The 17,997-nt window shown below is 38.6% G+C and overlaps 1 protein-coding gene across 1 annotated transcript; it reads left to right on the top strand.

Annotated features, from left to right (window-relative positions):
* The first annotated feature begins 480 nt into the window (after positions 1 to 480).
* On the top strand, positions 481 to 17,782 carry CNOT7 (CCR4-NOT transcription complex subunit 7). Its single transcript, XM_027636044.1, has 4 exons — positions 481 to 674; positions 6,804 to 6,948; positions 12,056 to 12,166; positions 16,115 to 17,782. Exons 1-4 carry the CDS (start codon positions 520 to 522, stop codon positions 16,241 to 16,243), a joined length of 540 nt encoding a protein of 179 aa, XP_027491845.1. The 5' UTR covers positions 481 to 519; the 3' UTR covers positions 16,244 to 17,782.
* Positions 17,783 to 17,997: the final 215 nt, after the last annotated feature.

The following is a 17,997-nucleotide window of genomic DNA, read 5'->3' as shown; positions in this document are numbered from 1 at the left end:
CAATTGTAGCAGGAAGGAAGTTTTGATGAACATGTGTCTAAACATTTACGTACGCTTAAATCATGAAAAACCTGTGGGAAATATTATCCAGCACTGGGATCTGGAGAGTACTGTTCCTAGTTCCGTAATGAAATGTGTTAGTGCTTCAGCTGTTACATGTAATTCGTCACAGCTCAAGTAATGAATACAGATACTTTACTGAATAAGATCCACAGATTCACTTTCCTCTGTAGATTTGCAGAAGGGGGGTTATAGATAACTGGAAGAGAAGCAGGAACTAGGTTTTCTTATGAAGATGGCATAGATGGAGGTGCTGGGAATTTTTTTACTTAAGGTAAAAAAATGCTTTGAAAAAATGGTTGATTTTTGTAATTAACCCAGAACAAAGTCAAGTTGCTCCTGCTCTATGCTAGTGAAGTCTGTGGAATAAGTAGCAAAAAAGAGATGTTACCAGGTTTATAATAACTGAGATTTGTAGATTTTGGAAATTTACTTTTCCTCTCTGTTTTTAGAGAAGATATGTATGCTCAGGACTCTATTGAACTGTTGACGACATCTGGTATCCAGTTTAAAAAGCATGAAGAAGAGGGAATTGAGACACAGTATTTTGCAGAACTGCTCATGACATCAGGAGTTGTACTGTGTGAAGGAGTCAAGTGGCTTTCCTTTCATAGGTAAATTCTGCACGTTAAGTATTTGGGGTTTCAACATTGTGTATTGAAGTCTAGAGCTTAGATTTCACATTTCCTGGGCTTAAGTGCTGTGCATCCGATGGTGTGTGTAGCACATAGCTTAGCTGGTAAGAGTTAGAAAATATTTCTGCTGTAATACCTCTAACACCATTCTGTGAATAGAGAATAAAGGGTACGCGAGGTACTAGTGTTTTATATTCGATGTTTACACGGTAAAGAGAAAACTGTAAAGCCGAAAGATGTGAGAGTCCTCGGCCAGCTGGTGGCGCTGCACACGTGCAGGTAATAGCGGTGACAGTGATGGGAGAGAGCTATTCCTAAGCAACTGTTGAGCAAATTATGGGAGAGACCACTGCAGAGTTTTATAAAGCACTTCTAAATTTGCTATAAGTCTCCTGAGAATCTGGGCACCAAAAATTACTCAGCTTAGAAGGAGATCCCTGATAAACCTTAATTCTAGTTGCAGTAATGAATATATCTTGCTGTTTATTCCATCACAGGAACCCATATTTCAAGTAGAAATAGAATTGTGAATCCTAAATCTCTATGAATCTGTCAAGATACAGAAGATTTCTGAGTGGTAGTAAGATTTTTAATGCTTTAAAATATACGCAGTGGTCATTGTGTAGTCAACTAAGTGCCAGAGATAATTTGCACTTTTTGCAAGCAGCGGTGTCTTTAAAGGCTTATTGCTATGTAATGCCCTTGAATTAACGTCCTAAATTCTGACTGCTAAGGAAGTTAGCAAAGGTAGAGTGAATGTTTTAGCTGAGACTAGTTTCCTTACAGCTTTATTTGTTTATCACTCATGCTATATTGGTGGGTGGTAATATGTAAATGATGAAATTAGAAAAAAATCTAAATCTTCATCCGTAAGTATTAAATGTTGGAGGAGACAAAGTCACATGGAATTAGAGAAGTATTTATGCTGTAAACCAACTGCAAAATAAGGATTGCTTTGGTAAGGAATGTAAAGTGGTAGAAAAAGGGTGCATATAACATTCTGTTGTAGAAGTCATTGTTTTGATTTGTTTTGTAGAAAGAAGTGTTAGGCTGAGTTTCCAAAGGAGAGAGATTGGAAAGAAAAGACACTTAAAAAAAGAAGGATCCTCTGAGTACATTTGTCACATCTTCCACTTACAGCTGTCTCAACTCACAATATGACTCCAAAGTTATCTTACTCTTGCTATCTTGCTACTGGGCTGGCACCTTGTGGAAGAATACTGCAACAAGAATGCCATAAACTACTTCAAAATAATTACAAAGGCCAAAGTAGTGAATTAAGTTTTTTTCAGCTTCTTAAACCCGTTATTATTGACCCATATGTGTATATTTGTGATTAACACTTGACTTGAGAAATATAACTTGGATGCTTCAAGAGAAGGGGAGGCAGGTTGTGCATGTAACTGGTGCATCAGCAGAGACTGGCATGTTGAAGCAGCTTCAGCTCCCAAATGGTGTTTTTCCAATATTGCCTGATGGTTTAAGGGCCCGGTATAAGGTGTACTGGAGCCATTTCTACAGTAAGGATTCTTTTTTAACCATGTTTATATTTAGTGTGTGTAATTCCTGACTAATAGGCTGGTCGAAGTGTAGTGCTAGCTGTGTGCAGTAATGCCATTTTTACTGGTTTAGCCTATGAAGGATTTCATCTGCACTAAAATCGGTTTCTGTTGTGTATTTCACTGAACATGTCTTTAGAAATCTTCTTAAGACAGCTATTCCAGCAAATGTTTGTCAAACATTGATTATCAGAGAGTGTTTAAAGCCTTTTGGTCTTTGCCAGGGCTTGTTGATACTATCTTGAGCACCTGGGAGAAGTGGGTTATGTTCAGAGGAAACCAAGATTGCACAAAGCTATAAATGAGCACAGGTCATATAAAATGTGCCACAAAGAGTAGTGAATAGCTGTTTCTAAATATATTTTAGATTGATTGTGATTGTGTTCTATCAGCAGGACTCTCAGCTGAAAATTTCTTCCATGTAGGCCCTCATGCAGTAGTTCTTTGACTACTGAAAAAGCTGTGTTTGATAGTTGCTGACTCTGCTATTGCTTCCATTTCCTTAAAATGCTTTAATTACTACTAACCCTTAAAATTTAAGTCCCATAGGAAGTGGACAGAGGGGAATTACTCCTTTCTTGTTGTGAGGTTATGGTTTGGTTTTTGTTTCCCAGTCCTTGATTTCCTTGAACTCTTATGCATTTTATTTCTAAGCTCTTCACTTCTCAAATAGTTTTCTTTGTGTGCTTTTTATCTCTGCATTTGATATAGCTGCCTTGGCATCCTGACATATATTGGCAAATCTGTATGGACCTGCAGTTCTGACAGACATGAGTGAAGAAACATTTGCATTGTCATCAGTTCTTGTGTACTGCAACTGCATAGGCAACTCCATCAAATCTTTTGAGCGTGTGTGTGCATTAAAATGTACTTGAGTCAATGAGGGAGGAGGGGGGATCCTTGTCACAGTCAAAAGAGCTGTGAGTGCTTGGCAGTCTAGCAAGTTATAAAGAAACAGCTCAAATGCTGGTCTTGTGGATGTTCAGCTGACTGGTCTGCTGAAGCTTTTTAGTGTCCACCTGTGTGCAGCCTCCTCTGTCTACCTTTGGAGGGTCTGTGAAAACATACTTTTTTGAAAACAAAAAAACACATGTTTTTGGGATGCTGGAAAGTTCCAAGCTGTTGTGTTTCAGTAATCATTTGTGTCTAACTGATTTTAGTAGAATTTAATCTGTTGGCTCATATCTCTTAGCTCATTATAAAATGCAGTAAAGCTCTCTCAGCTCTCACAGGTTTTGATTTATTTTAGAGACTTGCTGCTTGAGTAGACTTCATTGTTAATTAGCTATCTTAATTATTTTGGATAGGAAGGGAAAGAAATACAGGTCTGTTTGATCTTCTCTATGGTCTCGTTGCCTACAGCTGTCCATGTTCAGTGAAAAAACAAAACAAATGTCTGTAAGAGTGCTTATGTTGTATAGCTCCATGGATTGTGGCTTGCTGCACTAAGCAACTTCACGTGATTATATTAGAAATGGTGAAAGGCTTTTAAGGAAAGGAAGCCTATGTGCTTCAGGGCATAAGCCAACCACTAATTGCCTGTTAGAGTATTAGAAGAAAACTTTTTTAATGAGCAGGTAATTACATAATTGCTCACCATGGACTTTCTTAGCCTTCTGTTAGCATTCAGAATGTTTTTAACTGGGTATATCTTAGTCTTGAATTGGAGTGACAGTTTTTATGCCTGTGTAAGCTTGGATCTGCTACAGTCTCCCAGATAAGAAAGTGTGTAATTCTCAATCAAAACTGCACATTTGTGGTAGCCTGCTCACTCTCAATATGTGAATGGTAGATGCATGTTGACTTTTCTTTTTGTGCAGGACTTCCTTCTCAAGAGAAAGCATAAGTGTTTAAGAGCATCTGTTTTCTAGTAATTCAGTCTTGTACATAATTTTTTTAAGAAGAGAAGTAAAATATTTTTGAAGAGGAGGAGCACAAATACTGGTTTTTTTTCGCTTTAAGAGTTTTAATACAACTGTTACATTTGAGCCACGAGGATGATCAATGTCAGGAGTTCAGTGAGTTAATAAACTGTCGTCTCTAGAGCAGTAAATCTCCTTAATCCTGAACAGTCTTTTTTTACATCTTTTTGATCAGCCTTTTTGCTAATGTGGCTTTTTTATTTTTTTTCTATAGAGGGCTTTATGTTGATCCAGGTTTTCCCACCTTCCCTCCCCCTTCAGATGATCTAATAAAATTCCAAGCTACTGTTTCGCCAAGTATACTGCAATTTTTACTTTGTAAGAATCGACTGAAATCCTTCTTTATCTTTGGCTCCTTTGCTCCCTGGCCAGTGGCTGCTGCTGTGGAGATTGGAGGGCAGCCAGCACAGCTTCAAAGCACCAGATGCAGTGCACGATTTGTTCAACGTGAAATTTTTAGAGTACTGGAAAGCCCTGTGGGAGAGCTGCAATAGTCTGTATCTCTTGTATTTCTTATATGAATGGACTTACTGGGAATGAATGGACTGTTTCCTATATGTTAAAGGTTTTTTCTACCCTCTGTCTAGAAATTCATAATATAAAGATGTAGAGAACCTTATATATATAGAAAAGATACAAAAAGTAATCCTATTTACACTGAGTATGCAAACTGAAGCCTTGAGCCTACATCAGAAGTCACCAGTGTTTGTGGATTCTAAATATCCTCAGGATAGCGGTACAGTGCTCTTAACTGATTTGTCTTTTCTATTGCTTGTGGCAATGGATTTGCCATATGTAGGATGGAAGAAGTCCTGTCAGAGATGGGCTAGTGAAGAAAAAGAAAACAGCTCAAATCTTATAGAAACAGAAGTTTTTAATGTGGTTTAAACAGGTTTTAAAATGGCTCTTGCTTTTCTGCAGAGTCATTGCTCCCTCTTCCCGACACCCCCTGTGAGGGACTTGTCTCCCATACAGGAGTGTCCTGGGAAGATGTCCTGAGGTGTTTCCCATTGGCCTTTTGTTAACCCCTTCCTATTGGCTGTTTGACTCTTTACCTGATTGGTTTTTTCCGTGTGCCCCTGAACTTGTAATTGGTCCCCTTTTGACCCTCCTAAAAGCCTTATAAACCCCTACCCCACAATAAACTTCCTCTTTCGTCTGTCCCTCCCTGGTGGTCTGTGAGCTCCTTATGGGGTCATCGGGCCATGTGCCGGGGGCAGGGGGGAAGAGCATTCACCTTCCAGGTAATGGGCTGGCACCCAGAGCCTGAAGGTCTCCCCCTCACACTAATCTGTTGTAAATTGCTCATCTCACAGTTAAAGATCTTGGTCAGTATTTACCAAACTGCAAAATTCTTGGGTTTGAGTATGATCCTTGTGTAATCAAGAATGAACACAAAGTCTTAAACTTGGAATTTGGAGTCTGTGGTGGCCACCTGTTCACTTGAATCAGCTCTCAGCTCTATGCTAAGGTTCCTTAAATAGCAGAACTGATGCAGCCTTCAGTAGAGGCAGCCCTGCTGTGTGTTTTCATCTTCTTTGTTAGTACAGGGATTTTTATGTATGTCAGTAAAATCTAGGAACTGGTTTGGTTCAATGCAAACTTAATAACCTAGAAGAGAATATATCAGTCCTTTATCTAGTTCAGTGCATATGTGCATGAGCAGTCCTGCAAGTACAAGGGATCAGAACAGATCAGATTCATGATCAGGTCATGAATAATCTGGTTTGTAATTGCTGCTCTCCTAGGGAAAAGCATACCTAGTTATCCCTGCTTTTTGTTGTGGTGTTCAGTCCTGCTTAATACCTGAAATCTGTCTTTCCTATACTTTAAGCGCTCTTGTTTCCTCTCATAACCCTTTGTAAAAAGTATGCGGTTTCTCCTTTTACTGCCACACCTCATTCCAATGTTCTCTTTCTTCAGTCAAGCTATTGAGGAGGAAGCCTTCCCAACTCTTCTCTCCACCATGCACACACTATAATACCTCAGTTCCTTCTAACAAATGTGTACTGCTCAGTTATCTTGCTGCTTCCTGCAGACTTACATGTACACACAAAAATTTTTCCAGCTTGTTTTGTCATTGCCTCCAGAAAGAGAAATAGTCTGCAAGCATTAATTTTTTCAGTTGTCTGTGTGCAGATTTAATTGGCAAAATTAAAGATAATCCCTCTTCTTCTTTGCTGGGGCTTAAACTTTCTTCCAGGCATAAACCTACATTGGCTTTGGAAACTCATCTTTTGGATTTCAAGAACTGTAGACGTTTCTCTCTGTCTCACTCAGTTTGTAGTGAGAAACTCCAGTCTGTGTGAAAGAAACCAGCTTAACAGTCTTTCTGGTGTGAGTTCTTGTTATCAGATGAAGACCCAGCAGCACTACATTATCTCAGGATTTAGAGAAACTCCTGTAGGCAGATCTTTTTGCTTCTTCACTTTGCCTCATGCAGACTAAATTAAAATGTTTTTTCTGGAATCTGCAATGGGGCCATTTACATTGAGGTTTGTTTTTTTCATAGAAGTTGGTCTTAATTGCGTTGAAATCGAGCAAAATGTCCAGTTAATGTGCAGTAAAGTCGTGATGTTGGAAGTGAGAAGTTATTTGCTTATATTGTTTTTGTTATTAATTTGCAGCGGATATGACTTCGGCTATCTAATCAAAATCCTGACAAACTCCAATTTACCTGAGGAAGAGTTGGACTTCTTTGAGATACTGCGGTTGTTTTTCCCTGTCATCTATGATGTAAAATATCTCATGAAGAGTTGCAAAAACCTGAAGGTAAGTAATCTGTTAATATCTCAGAACAAATTTTGCGTTTGGAGACAGAGTACTTTGTGCTTAAAAATACTTATTTTCTATATTTTTATTGTTTGGTTTTGCTCTGATAATGCCTACTGAGCACTGTTGTCTCAAGCTTCGTGTGTTTAATATTAAAGGCAATTTTTAGAAGCAGGCAGGAGCACAAATCTATTTTTATAACTACTTACCAGTTAAAAATATCATGGTACTGTATTTACAGTGCTTTGTTGATAGATGATAAACCCATGTTTGGAATTAATTCTTCATTTCCTTAGCCATGAGAATTGATAGGTTTCATATACTCTTATTTCCTTATTGTGCAGCCCACTAAAGGACTGCAGTCATCTAGGCAAAGGTAATTGCAATGAAGATGATGTGGAAATGTCTTGGGAAGAGGAATGGAATGAAGAATGTTTCAAATGGCCCTATAACGAAAGATAAACAACAGCATATGTTCAGGGACAACATGTGACTTCTAGGAAAAAAAACAAACTAGAAACTAATCTGTCCTGTCAGGCCTGTGGGGCTATTAATTGGCTTACTCTATCAGGCATGAAATTTGGATACTTTATTGGACTGGAGAATTAATGGGAACTGGAACTGATTATGTGAAGGGGAACACAGCAAGTGAAAGAAAGATGCTAAAAGTGCTGTTAACAGCCTTACTTGCCAAAGAACTGGACTACTGCTGGAATGAGGTGCATTGCTCATCTGAGGCATTCGATGACTTGTTGCTCTTATGGAAAGTAACTTTCTAGGCTTTCTTAATGAAAACCTGCAGGAAGAAGAGAACACTCACCTTAGTAAAACCAAATCCTAACTAAGGAATGGCTTGCCACTTTGTACTGAACAAGTGATCTGTGTGCTGTTTATAGGCCTCTGTTTCTTTCTGAGAAAAGAGTGTGTCACTTTGAGTATAACCTACTTGTGTGAGAAGTAAATTAACTTTGTTAATGAAATTAATGATGAAAATGTAGACCACCCTTCCAGTTAGTAAGAAAAGTGTGACTGTCTGTGTTCATCTGCAGTTGTTACTGATATAATCAGCTGTACAAATGGCTGAGTATTGGAGAGCATCTTAGAAGCAGCTTTTCTTCAATGGAGGCCAGGAACAAAAATCAAATACTCCTAAACTTCAGGAGTCTTAAATGAGGGGTAGGGAGGAGGCCCCCCCCAAAAAAAAATCCCCTCATTTTCTCACTCCTGATAAAGAAAAGTAAAGCATCTGGTGTCTTAGTGGTGGTGACACACTTAGCAAGAACAGAATGTAAATTCTAAATTTAGTGACATAGAAAAGGTAACAGGTTGATATTCTGTGTCACTATTCCAGAGGTGACATTCCCAGTGAGTTTGGGGAGGAGAGGATTCAGTTCCTAACATTTCATTAAGACATAGTTGTGTGTAACTTGCATTGTTTAGAGACACTAAGATCTTTTGGAAGACAGGAAAAACCTTCAGAGGTCTTATTTCGGCAAACCATAAGAACAAGGGTGTTAATTTTTTTCTAGAGTTGGATATGTAGGTCAGCTTTCCTGCAATAAATTTTGATCCTGTCACCTCATCTGCAGACTAATAGTGACAACAGGGGAAGGGGAATGGACTATCTTACCCCTCCAAATTTACCAGTGATGAAATGACGGTGGACTTGAGCTGTACTGAGAGAAACTGCCTGAAACAAATTACTAAACATTCAGTGTTGTGACTCTAAAAATGCATGCACTGTCTCCTAATGTGTGTCACTTTCAGTCTCTATTAAATGAATTGAACAGCTGTGCCATTGTCTTTTATTGACTCGTCTAAGCTATTTTTCATATGAAAGTCACTGACCTGCTATACGTCTCCCACTCTCTGTTCCCACACAACCCAAAAAGACTTTTGGCATTGGAAAGAGAAATATGTTTCAGGATTGGAAAGATGTTTGATGCTTTTTTTGTGGAATTAAGTATTCTGTGAATTTATAGTATATTATTCTGACTTTACTGGCATGCAGATTGGGAGATATTAATGTAGTATAAGTTAAACTTACTTATTCTCTAAAAAAAGCTTTTTATGTAGACAATTCCAAACCTTTTGATAGTAGTGGCAATCCTAAGGAATGTAGATTGATTGACCTTGTCGGAAACTTGCTTTTAATATGGGGGTTTGTACAGAACAGTGAACTCTGGGAATGTGCCCTGAAATGAGAATTTGAACTGGATTTGCTGTTGACCATGGTTGTGTGATTATGTAAATCATTCTGTGGCTTTTTTCTTGGAAGGCCAATGCTGTGAAAATTTGGGAAGAACTTGTCCTTCTCCTCCAAGAGTGAAGTGTACTTAGCCGGAGTGCAAAAGGCGTGCCTGAGGGAGAATCTCAATAGCCTGTTAATTTTCTGTCCTGATTCTGCTCAGCACATTTTTTACAGTAGCCAGGAGGGGCATGGGTAGGACACAGAGGTTAATCTGTACCACCTAACATCATTTTCTGAGTCAGGGGGTAGAGCTCGCTTCTGTGGTGGAGTAGCATAGCAGAGGGAGCAGTCAGATATTGTCAGGGGTTTCTGCAGGGTGAGCAGTAATGTGTCTTGTGCACGCGGTCACAAGTATTGTTGCTGTTACTGTGCATTTTCTTAGCTCATTGCTGTTTTCCAGTAAATTGTTCATATTTCAACCCGTGATCTTTACCTTTTGTGCCTTCAATTCTCCTTTCTAGCCTGCTGCAGGGGAAGGGCAGTGGGGAGTGAGTGAGTGGTGTGTGTTTTGGAGTGGTTTCAGTGGAAACACTAAATTGGAGAATACCATTCTTAAACCATGACATTTTCAGAGACAGCCAAATTTTATTCTGTAATTATTGCACTTACAGACCAAGAAGTTCCACAAAAAAACGGTATATATTTACAAATATATATACACACACCATTAAAAGCACTATTTTCAATGCATTCTTTGGTAGGCTGCTGTTACTGTAATTTTTGTATTACTAAGTCTGCATTCTAGAGCTTGCAGCTGCTGTGTAAATATTATTGATTTTTATTCTGGAGTGTTCTTCAAAGTTATTTGGAGGTAGAGTAGATACTAGTCTTACAGCTAGGAGAACCTGATAATGAGGCACTGATAATTTGCAGCTTGACGAAGTAGAGAGTTAGGAGCAGAAACTGGTACCTTTAAAAGGGTTTGGGTCTAACTGCTGTGGTGAATTAGCAGCTCATTATTGGAGTTAGAATGCAGAGAATATACTTGTGCCTGAGATGAACTCTTTTCCTTGCTGGCCACCAACCCTCAGCATGATTTTGAGAGTGTAAGTTAACCGAGCAAGTTTGCCTTGTTCAAATGTTCTATCTAAGCACATAAAACAAACCAGCTTCAGGAGTTAACTGTAAAGCATATAGACTAACCTTAAACTTTTGTAAACTGTATTCCTGCTGCTTAAGACAGAATAAATCTAGCTATACCAGTGCTGTCGGTTTGTAGGTGTTACTTTGGAATGTTATTATTGAAGATTCCTCTTTTTTTTTTTTTTTTTTTTTTTAAACAAAAATGTGGACCCAAACCTGTTGCCATAAGAGTCATGGGAATTTTCATAATGTTTGATCTGAATTTCAGGTCAGATTACTTTATTGCTCCATGAATTTTACATTTGACTTGTTGTGCTTTTGCCTCTTATTGCTTCCCTTTACCTACTTGAAACAGGTTAAAGAGTGCAAGGAAAGTGAACTCTAGGCATTGAAAAGCATTGCCTCTGTGCAACATTTTTGCCTCACAGAGCTTATGGCAGCACTGAGGATTTTGTCGGTCTGGTTTTTTTTAATCTTTCTAGACCTTAAAGAACGTGCATGTGTTTTAGTCTTTCCAGTAGCTTTATAGCTTAATGAATTAAAAAAAGAATTGTACAATCATGTGCTCACAGCATTAAAAGATTGCAGTTACAGTGTAACGTTTGTCCTTCAACTGATCAGTGTATAACCAAAGCAAATTCTGACTGATTTGCTCCCACACGTAGCAGTTACTACTGTTTTGGAGCGAACACTAAAAGGGGGTTTATTTAGTCACTCTGCAGTTAAGGGGACAGTTTTTCACATCAGCTTATTGGGAAGAAAATTTGTCTCAAAACTAAAGAAGTTTTATCTTTTAGAGCAGATACGATTTGCAGCTTTGGTGTGTTACCTACAGCTTCACAATCTGTCCTGTTCTATCAACATTCAAACTGGACAGTTACCATTTTAAATTGTTCCCTTTTTGTATGTCAGATATTTATATAATTTTTTTAAGAAATAGGTTTTGTTGCACATCTGTTAAATATGTATCTTTAACAGAAAAGCTGTTAAAGATGGCTACATCATAGGACTCTAGTATCTTAGAAAACTAGTTGCAAGATGATGGATTATTTTTGCATGTTTTTTCCCCTATTCTCTTACAACAAACTTTTAAAAGGGGTAGAATGTCCTGTAGAGATGGAGGGAGCACTACCTTCCTCTTTTAACTTTGCCACCTGGATTCTATATGTCTGTGGTCTAACATATTCCTGGGCTTCCTGTAGTGTTCTAGGTACTTAAGAATACTCTTGGGTTTTGTGAAGGGATGTGGAAAAACCCTCAGCTTAATTGTTGAAAGGCTAGTGGGGAGAAAGAGGTCTGTTTCAGAGGAAGCCTAGCCACTTTAACATATGGAAGCATACAGGCATGTCATTTGTAAGCGCTTGAACTGTTGTGTTTTAAAAGGCAAAAATGTCATTCTACACTTTTGTTCAAATAGAAGTAAAGGAACACCTGGTTTTGTTCTTAAACATTGCCAGTCCTCCTTTCAACATCTTGAAGAAATTAAGTAGTATCATCTGGTTACTGGACAAACTGGACCATTAGTAGTCTTGTTGGTTACAGGTACTGTCTTATTTAATCAATTCTAACAGAATTTTAATGCTGCTATTGATACAGAAAGTTTGATTCTCCAGGTGTGTCAATTAATCTAGTACAATGACTGTTTCAACAACTGAGCAAATGTCAAAATATACCTGAGGTTCTATGACCTGTGTAACAGATTTTCCCAAGTATAGCAGTTCAGTTTTGATTTAACTTTTTTTTAGCAGTTAACAAAAATGTTTTGTTTTTCAGGGTGGATTACAAGAAGTGGCTGAGCAGTTAGAGCTGGAAAGGATAGGACCACAGCATCAGGCAGGATCCGATTCTTTACTCACAGGAATGGCCTTTTTCAAAATGAGAGAAGTAGGTGAATGTACTGGTTTTATTTCCATGATTGTAATGTGCTGTGATAGTCACACAGAATTGCTGATTCTGATAAGTCTGTGGTATTTTAAGGAGGTCTCTAAAGGGCTCTAGGGGTCAATCCTTTGTTGACAGAAATAAGACTTACCTGCACTTTCCCCAGAGTAAGTGTGAACCACCTCTACTGATTCCCTGCTTAGCTGCTGTGACTATTGCTTCACATTTCCAGCCTGTGCCTGGCTTTTGGATTTTTTGTGAATTTTGTTTTGGAGTTTTTTCCTTACCTGTTTTGGAGGGTGCCTTTTTTTAGATGGGTGCTGCAGTGAGTAATAAGCTGCTGGAGCCAGACTTCTTTCTGGGAGACCATGCTCAAGCCAACTTTTTTTTTTTTGAGCTTCTGCTCAGTGTAATACCCAGCTGGTGTGCACTGCTGCTTGTGACAGGCTGAGAGGTGGGGAAGGAGTGTTGACTAGCCACTTCTAGCTAAACTTTCAGGCCACGGATATATTAAATAATGACTTTAAGGCTGTTGTGGAGAATTTCCATGTGTTTCTTCTTCCGTACCATTAAGCGACGCATAGATTGCTAACATTCTAAAAGATTATTTATCAGTCAATTAATTCAAGGTTTACAGCAGGGAAAATCAGCTCTTATAAACTTCTCACTTCCTTGCTGCTTGTCTGCATACAACAGGAAGATATTAGGATATATTGCATTAGCAGAACAATCAAATACTGAACAGGCCTCTTCTGGAAAGCAGTTCACTGGACAAATGCCAGTGCATCAGAACATGGCATTCTGCCAGCAATTCAGTGTCATTTACCATGGCGAAATAGATGGTAATATCAAACCTCATCTTTTAATAATTTTAAGCACTGTAGGCTGAGGTGTCTACCTTCTGTAATGCAGCCTTTTGTATGAAGGAGAAAATGATCACAAGATTCTGACAAATACTGGTGAGACAGCTGGTGAATAATAAATGATGTGGTTTAAGCTGGTTTGCTCATCCTAACACTGTTCTGCCTCTGCTAGAACTGTTGTAGTTGTCAAGCAGGTCATGGGCTACAGATGTAATAAAGAGGATTATGTTTTTGGTATGATCCAAACCCAGTGCAGCTAACTGCTGTCTGCCTGGTTAATTTTTCACTCTTGAATTTGAAATGAAATGAAAGCAAAGAAAGGGAAATAAGTGATAATCATGTTTAAGAAGATACAGCCTTTCAAATTACTTTTATAGAGGAAAGGGTTCAAAGTCATAATAGTTTCTTTAATGAGATCACAAAATCACAAAACATCCTAAGTTGGAAGGGACCCACAAGGATCATCAAATCCAACTCCTGGCCCTGCACAGGACCATCCCCAAATGCCGCACCATGTGCCTGAGAGTATCGTCCAAACACTTCTTAAACTCTCTCATCCTTGGTGCTGTGACGACTTCCTGGGGAGCCTGTTCTAGTGCCCAGCCACCCTCTGGGTGCAGAACCTTTTTCTAATATCCAACCTAAATCTCCCCTGATGCAATTTCAGGCCATTCCGTCGGGTCCTGTCACTGGTCACCACAGAGAAGAGATCAGTGTCTGCCCCACCTCTTCCCCTCATGAGAAAGTTGTAGACTGTGATGAGTCTCCCCTCAGTCTCCTCTTCTCAAGGCTGAACAGACCAAGTGCCCTCAGCTGCTCCTCATACGGCTTCCCCTCAATGCCCTTCACCATCTTTGTTGCCCTCCTTTGGACACTCTCTAATAGTTTAATATCTTTCTTATATTGTGGTGCCCAAAAGTGCACACAATATTCAAGGTGAGGCAGCACCAGTTTACTAAAAGCTTTTACCAGGAAATCTTTGAGGGCTTTTTAGTGCAAAATACTTGCTTAATTAAGCCAACAGGCATGGTTTGTTTTTTTCCCAGTACTTGCAGATATTCTTTGCAAATACAGCATTTCTAAATAAAAATGCAGTAGTAGTAAGCAGAGAGAAGTACATCAAATGTTGATTTTTAAAGCCTTTTCAGGAGAGTTCAGTATTTAAAAATGTATTTCTAACTGAAAAGTCTTCATTTTACAGTGCTTTTAGAGGTACAAAATTGCTAATTACTGTGAAGGAGCTGCAACTTGCTTGCTGGGTTTTGGAGTGCCAGCCAAAAAAGGTTACTGCTCTTTTTCTTTCCATCAGAAATACTTAAATAATGGTACTACAACAGTAGAGTTGTTTTGGGGTTTTCCTACTGTTACAACCCACCCCAGAAAAAGGGGAGGGGGTAACCCAGGTTCTTATCAATAATTCCCTTGGGGTGGATTAGAGTGAAACGACACTGAATAATCGGTGTCTGAAAACATATATTGGTAAGGTTTATTTTAATTATTCTGTATCAACAGGTATGCTAGCAGTTTGGGTGTTGTCATATAACAATGTGACATAGAGATAACCTTTGGGGGGGGAAAAATGCATAGGGGAGAGAAAGACAGGATAAGAGTAAGAGAGAGTAAGGAAAAAGAAAAGATGAGAGTGGACAAAACATATATAGTCACTGCCCACAGGGTCCAGTGATGACGCTTGGTAGTTGCCGCTTCCATGTCTGTCAGTTGAAGTGGTGGCCTTGATCTGCTGGGGGTGAAGGAGGGAAGCCCCCACACGCCAAGAAGTTATGAGTTATATCCATGGTCAGTGTCACGGGCCATGCCTCGAGCCTCCAAACTCTCCCTGGGCCTGCGCAGAGTTTCTGTGTCTGGCCTGATTCCCCCCTTTCAAGTTTGGCAGAGGGGGGGATGGGCTTTGATGGGCCATCAGAGGTCCTGCCTTTTCAGGGCTTGACACCTTCAGCACTGGAGGGAGGGATGATGCCCTTCAGAGGTCAAAAGCCTGCAGAAGTCTCCTTGAATGCATAAATCATTAACTGTTTCAGTCTCTGACACCTACCTGTTAATTTCTTTAAAAACTGCGGGGGGCTTTAAAACTTTTAATTGAAGTCTCTGATTCCTGCAGTACGGACCTTTCCATCTGACTGTGCTACTAAGAGGAAAGCTTGAAGGGAGAAGTTTTGATCCTGTGTGGTATATATAGGCCTCTGTGTTTAGAATTGTGTATTGCATCCGTTCTGTTCCTGCATACTTCTGCCTGTCTTAGATTTCTGATGTTGATGATGACTCAGCGTGTCAACCACAGCAGTGTCCAGGGTTGCCATGAAGGTTTTAGAGTGAAAAATTTGTGTGTGTGTGTGTGTGGTCTTATTTTTGTGACACAACTTGTGGTTTTGTGCTTGAAAACCTAAGTCTAGAAGGTAGAGTATCAGAACATCATGAGGTTTCATATGTCTTCCACCGAAGGGTTCCATTTGCAATTTATACTTGTAAGGTGTAAATTCAATCTTAGTACAAAATTTTACTCCTTATAAAATGAAGTCCCCTCCTGTGAAGAGCTGAAAATACATCTTTCTGCATTTCTCCAAAGTCCATAATGGGTTTTGTGCTCATCCTCCCCACCTCCAAACTTTTATAATATAAATTAGGACATACCGCCTTTCAAGTCAGAGTGTGGTGAAAACCCTACACTGAGGAGTAGGTAAGAAAACAGACACTGATAATGGATGCTAAGCATATGGCTGTTGTGAGAAACACCACAGAAATCAAGTGGAGGAATATTCTTGTTGCACTTGAAGAAAAGTGAGTGATGACTAATAATATAAAATTATGAAAACATTGCATTTGGCCATTTCATTGGGAAGGGTGCACAGTAAGACTGATTATATTTCTTGACAGTTTTAAAGAATCGTGTCATATAGCACATTGTGATAATGTGTTGAGATTAAGCATATTATGATGTTAATTATATCATCTTTTGCACCTTGGGATTTAATATCTTATTCAAAAAGAAAGTAACATTATAAAGCCTTTCTATAGTTCTATTTAAACTGAACCTTTTCTAATAATTTGTGTCTCTCTTCTAACTCTTTAGATGTTCTTTGAAGATCACATCGATGATGCCAAATATTGTGGCCACTTATATGGCCTTGGTTCGGGCTCATCTTATGTACAAAACGGCACAGGAAACGCTTATGAAGAGGAAGCCAACAAGCAGTCATGACATGAAATGAAAGGCCATCTTTTTGACCTCCACATGCTTGTATATAGGTTTTATCTCTGGCTGAACCCCTTGGACAATAAGGCTTTTTTCCCCCCTTTCTCAGTACACTTTCTTTTCTGCCTTTCTATGTACTAAACTTGACTGTTCCTATCACAGATTTTGATCTTGATATGTAAAATTTTCTGGGTTACATTTTGGCCTCTTAACTAGCCCATTTGTAAAGAAGCATGTATAGGATCAGTGTGGAAGAGAGAAGGGAAAAGTTGAATCATAATGAACAGTCTGGTAAACTTACCTATATTGTTTTTCCAGTTTTTTGTCTCTTTCCCCTCCCTTCTTCAATTAATTGGCTCTGATTGTAATTAACTTCCCCCTTCTTGTCTGTTCCTTCCACTATGCAGGCGTTTTAGCTATTCAAGATTGTGGACCATCAAATTTGCACTTTAGAGAGAGACTGACTCAGATCCTCTGTTTTATTTGAAGTTTGTTTTGGTTTTTTCTCTTGCCCTCAGCTAGAAAACAATCATCTGCCAAGTTCAGCAGCTTCAAGCTGTATTTCCTTGGCATCTCACCCCGTAATCTCTGTTTGTTAAAGCAAAACAAACTACTGAAATCATAGTAACTGCTCTTATTTTACTATTGTTCGGTCATCTTCAAACACATCCTGCACATGCCAACTGCTATTTGGCCTTCTGCTTTAAAACCGCTCTGTGATGGGGGAAAGAGCCTTGAAAAAACACCTTTACACCCTTCAGGAAAAGAACAGCTATGACTTTAGCCTTTTTGCCATTAATCTGAGAGTTGAAGGATATTGGAAAAGTAGAAGTCTTGTAATGGCACGCTTCCCTTGATTAACCTCCTAGCTTTTATTCTAGTAATGTGCACCTCAGATATTTTTTATGAAGTCATATTTATTATGTACTTGATTTCATGATTTTTGTAAGTCAGTTTAGTTGAAGATAAAACCCAAAGATCTGAAAAAATACTATTTAATTGAAATATTGAATTAGAAGGACAATTAAATCATGCTTTTTTGTAGTTGTTACAAAGACAGATGTTACAGATACTTGTTGTAAAACAACAAAATATGAATAATTTACAGCTAATAAAGTTACCTGAGGAGTGTAATGCTAGCTTATTTTTGAGTATATTTTACAATATATTTTAGATATATTGTTTTAAAGGACCCTGGAGTATGTTCTCAACTCTGCATAGCATTTATACAGAGCAGTTGTGCAGGAAGGAGTTGTGGTATTGAATAGCTAAATACTGGCCTGAAATGATGGAACGTGTGACATTGTGTGTCTGCGTGTGCGCACGTGTGTGTGACACAGAAATCAGTGGTAGAAAAATCTCCAAATGTTCACCAAATATTCTGTTTTATCTTGTACTTAAAAGCAAAAGATCAAACACCTTTCTCTCATTGAATTATGATGATGTAACTGGGCAGTCCTTTTTAAACAAGTAATTTGCATAACAGAGGGTATTTGTTTTTAAAGCTTTTGTAAATAAAGGCCTAAGAAATGTTTTCTTACATAATAACAGACTGGTGGTTTTGTTGCAAAAATTTTCCTGGAATGTGAATATTTAGTCTGTTCAATTCTGTATTCTGTTTTGTTTAGGCATCATAGTTCTCTTCCACATGCTTATAATCTGAGCAAAATTCTGTTCATAGGTTTCTAGTAATTTCATTTTTATTGTCCTGAATTGAAAGAGTGGTGATCACAATTTACTTCTGAGGCATCTTAATCCCA

This window comes from Corapipo altera, unplaced genomic scaffold, assembly GCF_003945725.1.
Source record: "Corapipo altera isolate COAL_440 unplaced genomic scaffold, ASM394572v1 22b, whole genome shotgun sequence".
NCBI classification, from domain to species: Eukaryota; Metazoa; Chordata; class Aves; order Passeriformes; family Pipridae; genus Corapipo; species Corapipo altera.
Note: the sequence above shows the minus strand (reverse complement) of the source record. Positions and strands in the feature narration are given on the sequence as shown.

What these genes read in the sequence shown, in the direction of transcription:
- CNOT7 (XM_027636044.1), top strand. Translation starts at nt 520, where the DNA reads ATGTATGCTCAGGACTCTATTGAACTGTTGACGACATCTGGTATCCAG. An exon ending in AGAGTTGCAAAAACCTGAAG is followed by an intron (nt 6,949 to 12,055) that starts GTAAGTAATCTG and finishes TTTGTTTTTCAG; the next exon opens with GGTGGATTACAAGAAGTGGC. An exon ending in CCTTTTTCAAAATGAGAGAA is followed by an intron (nt 12,167 to 16,114) that starts GTAGGTGAATGT and finishes CTAACTCTTTAG; the next exon opens with ATGTTCTTTGAAGATCACAT.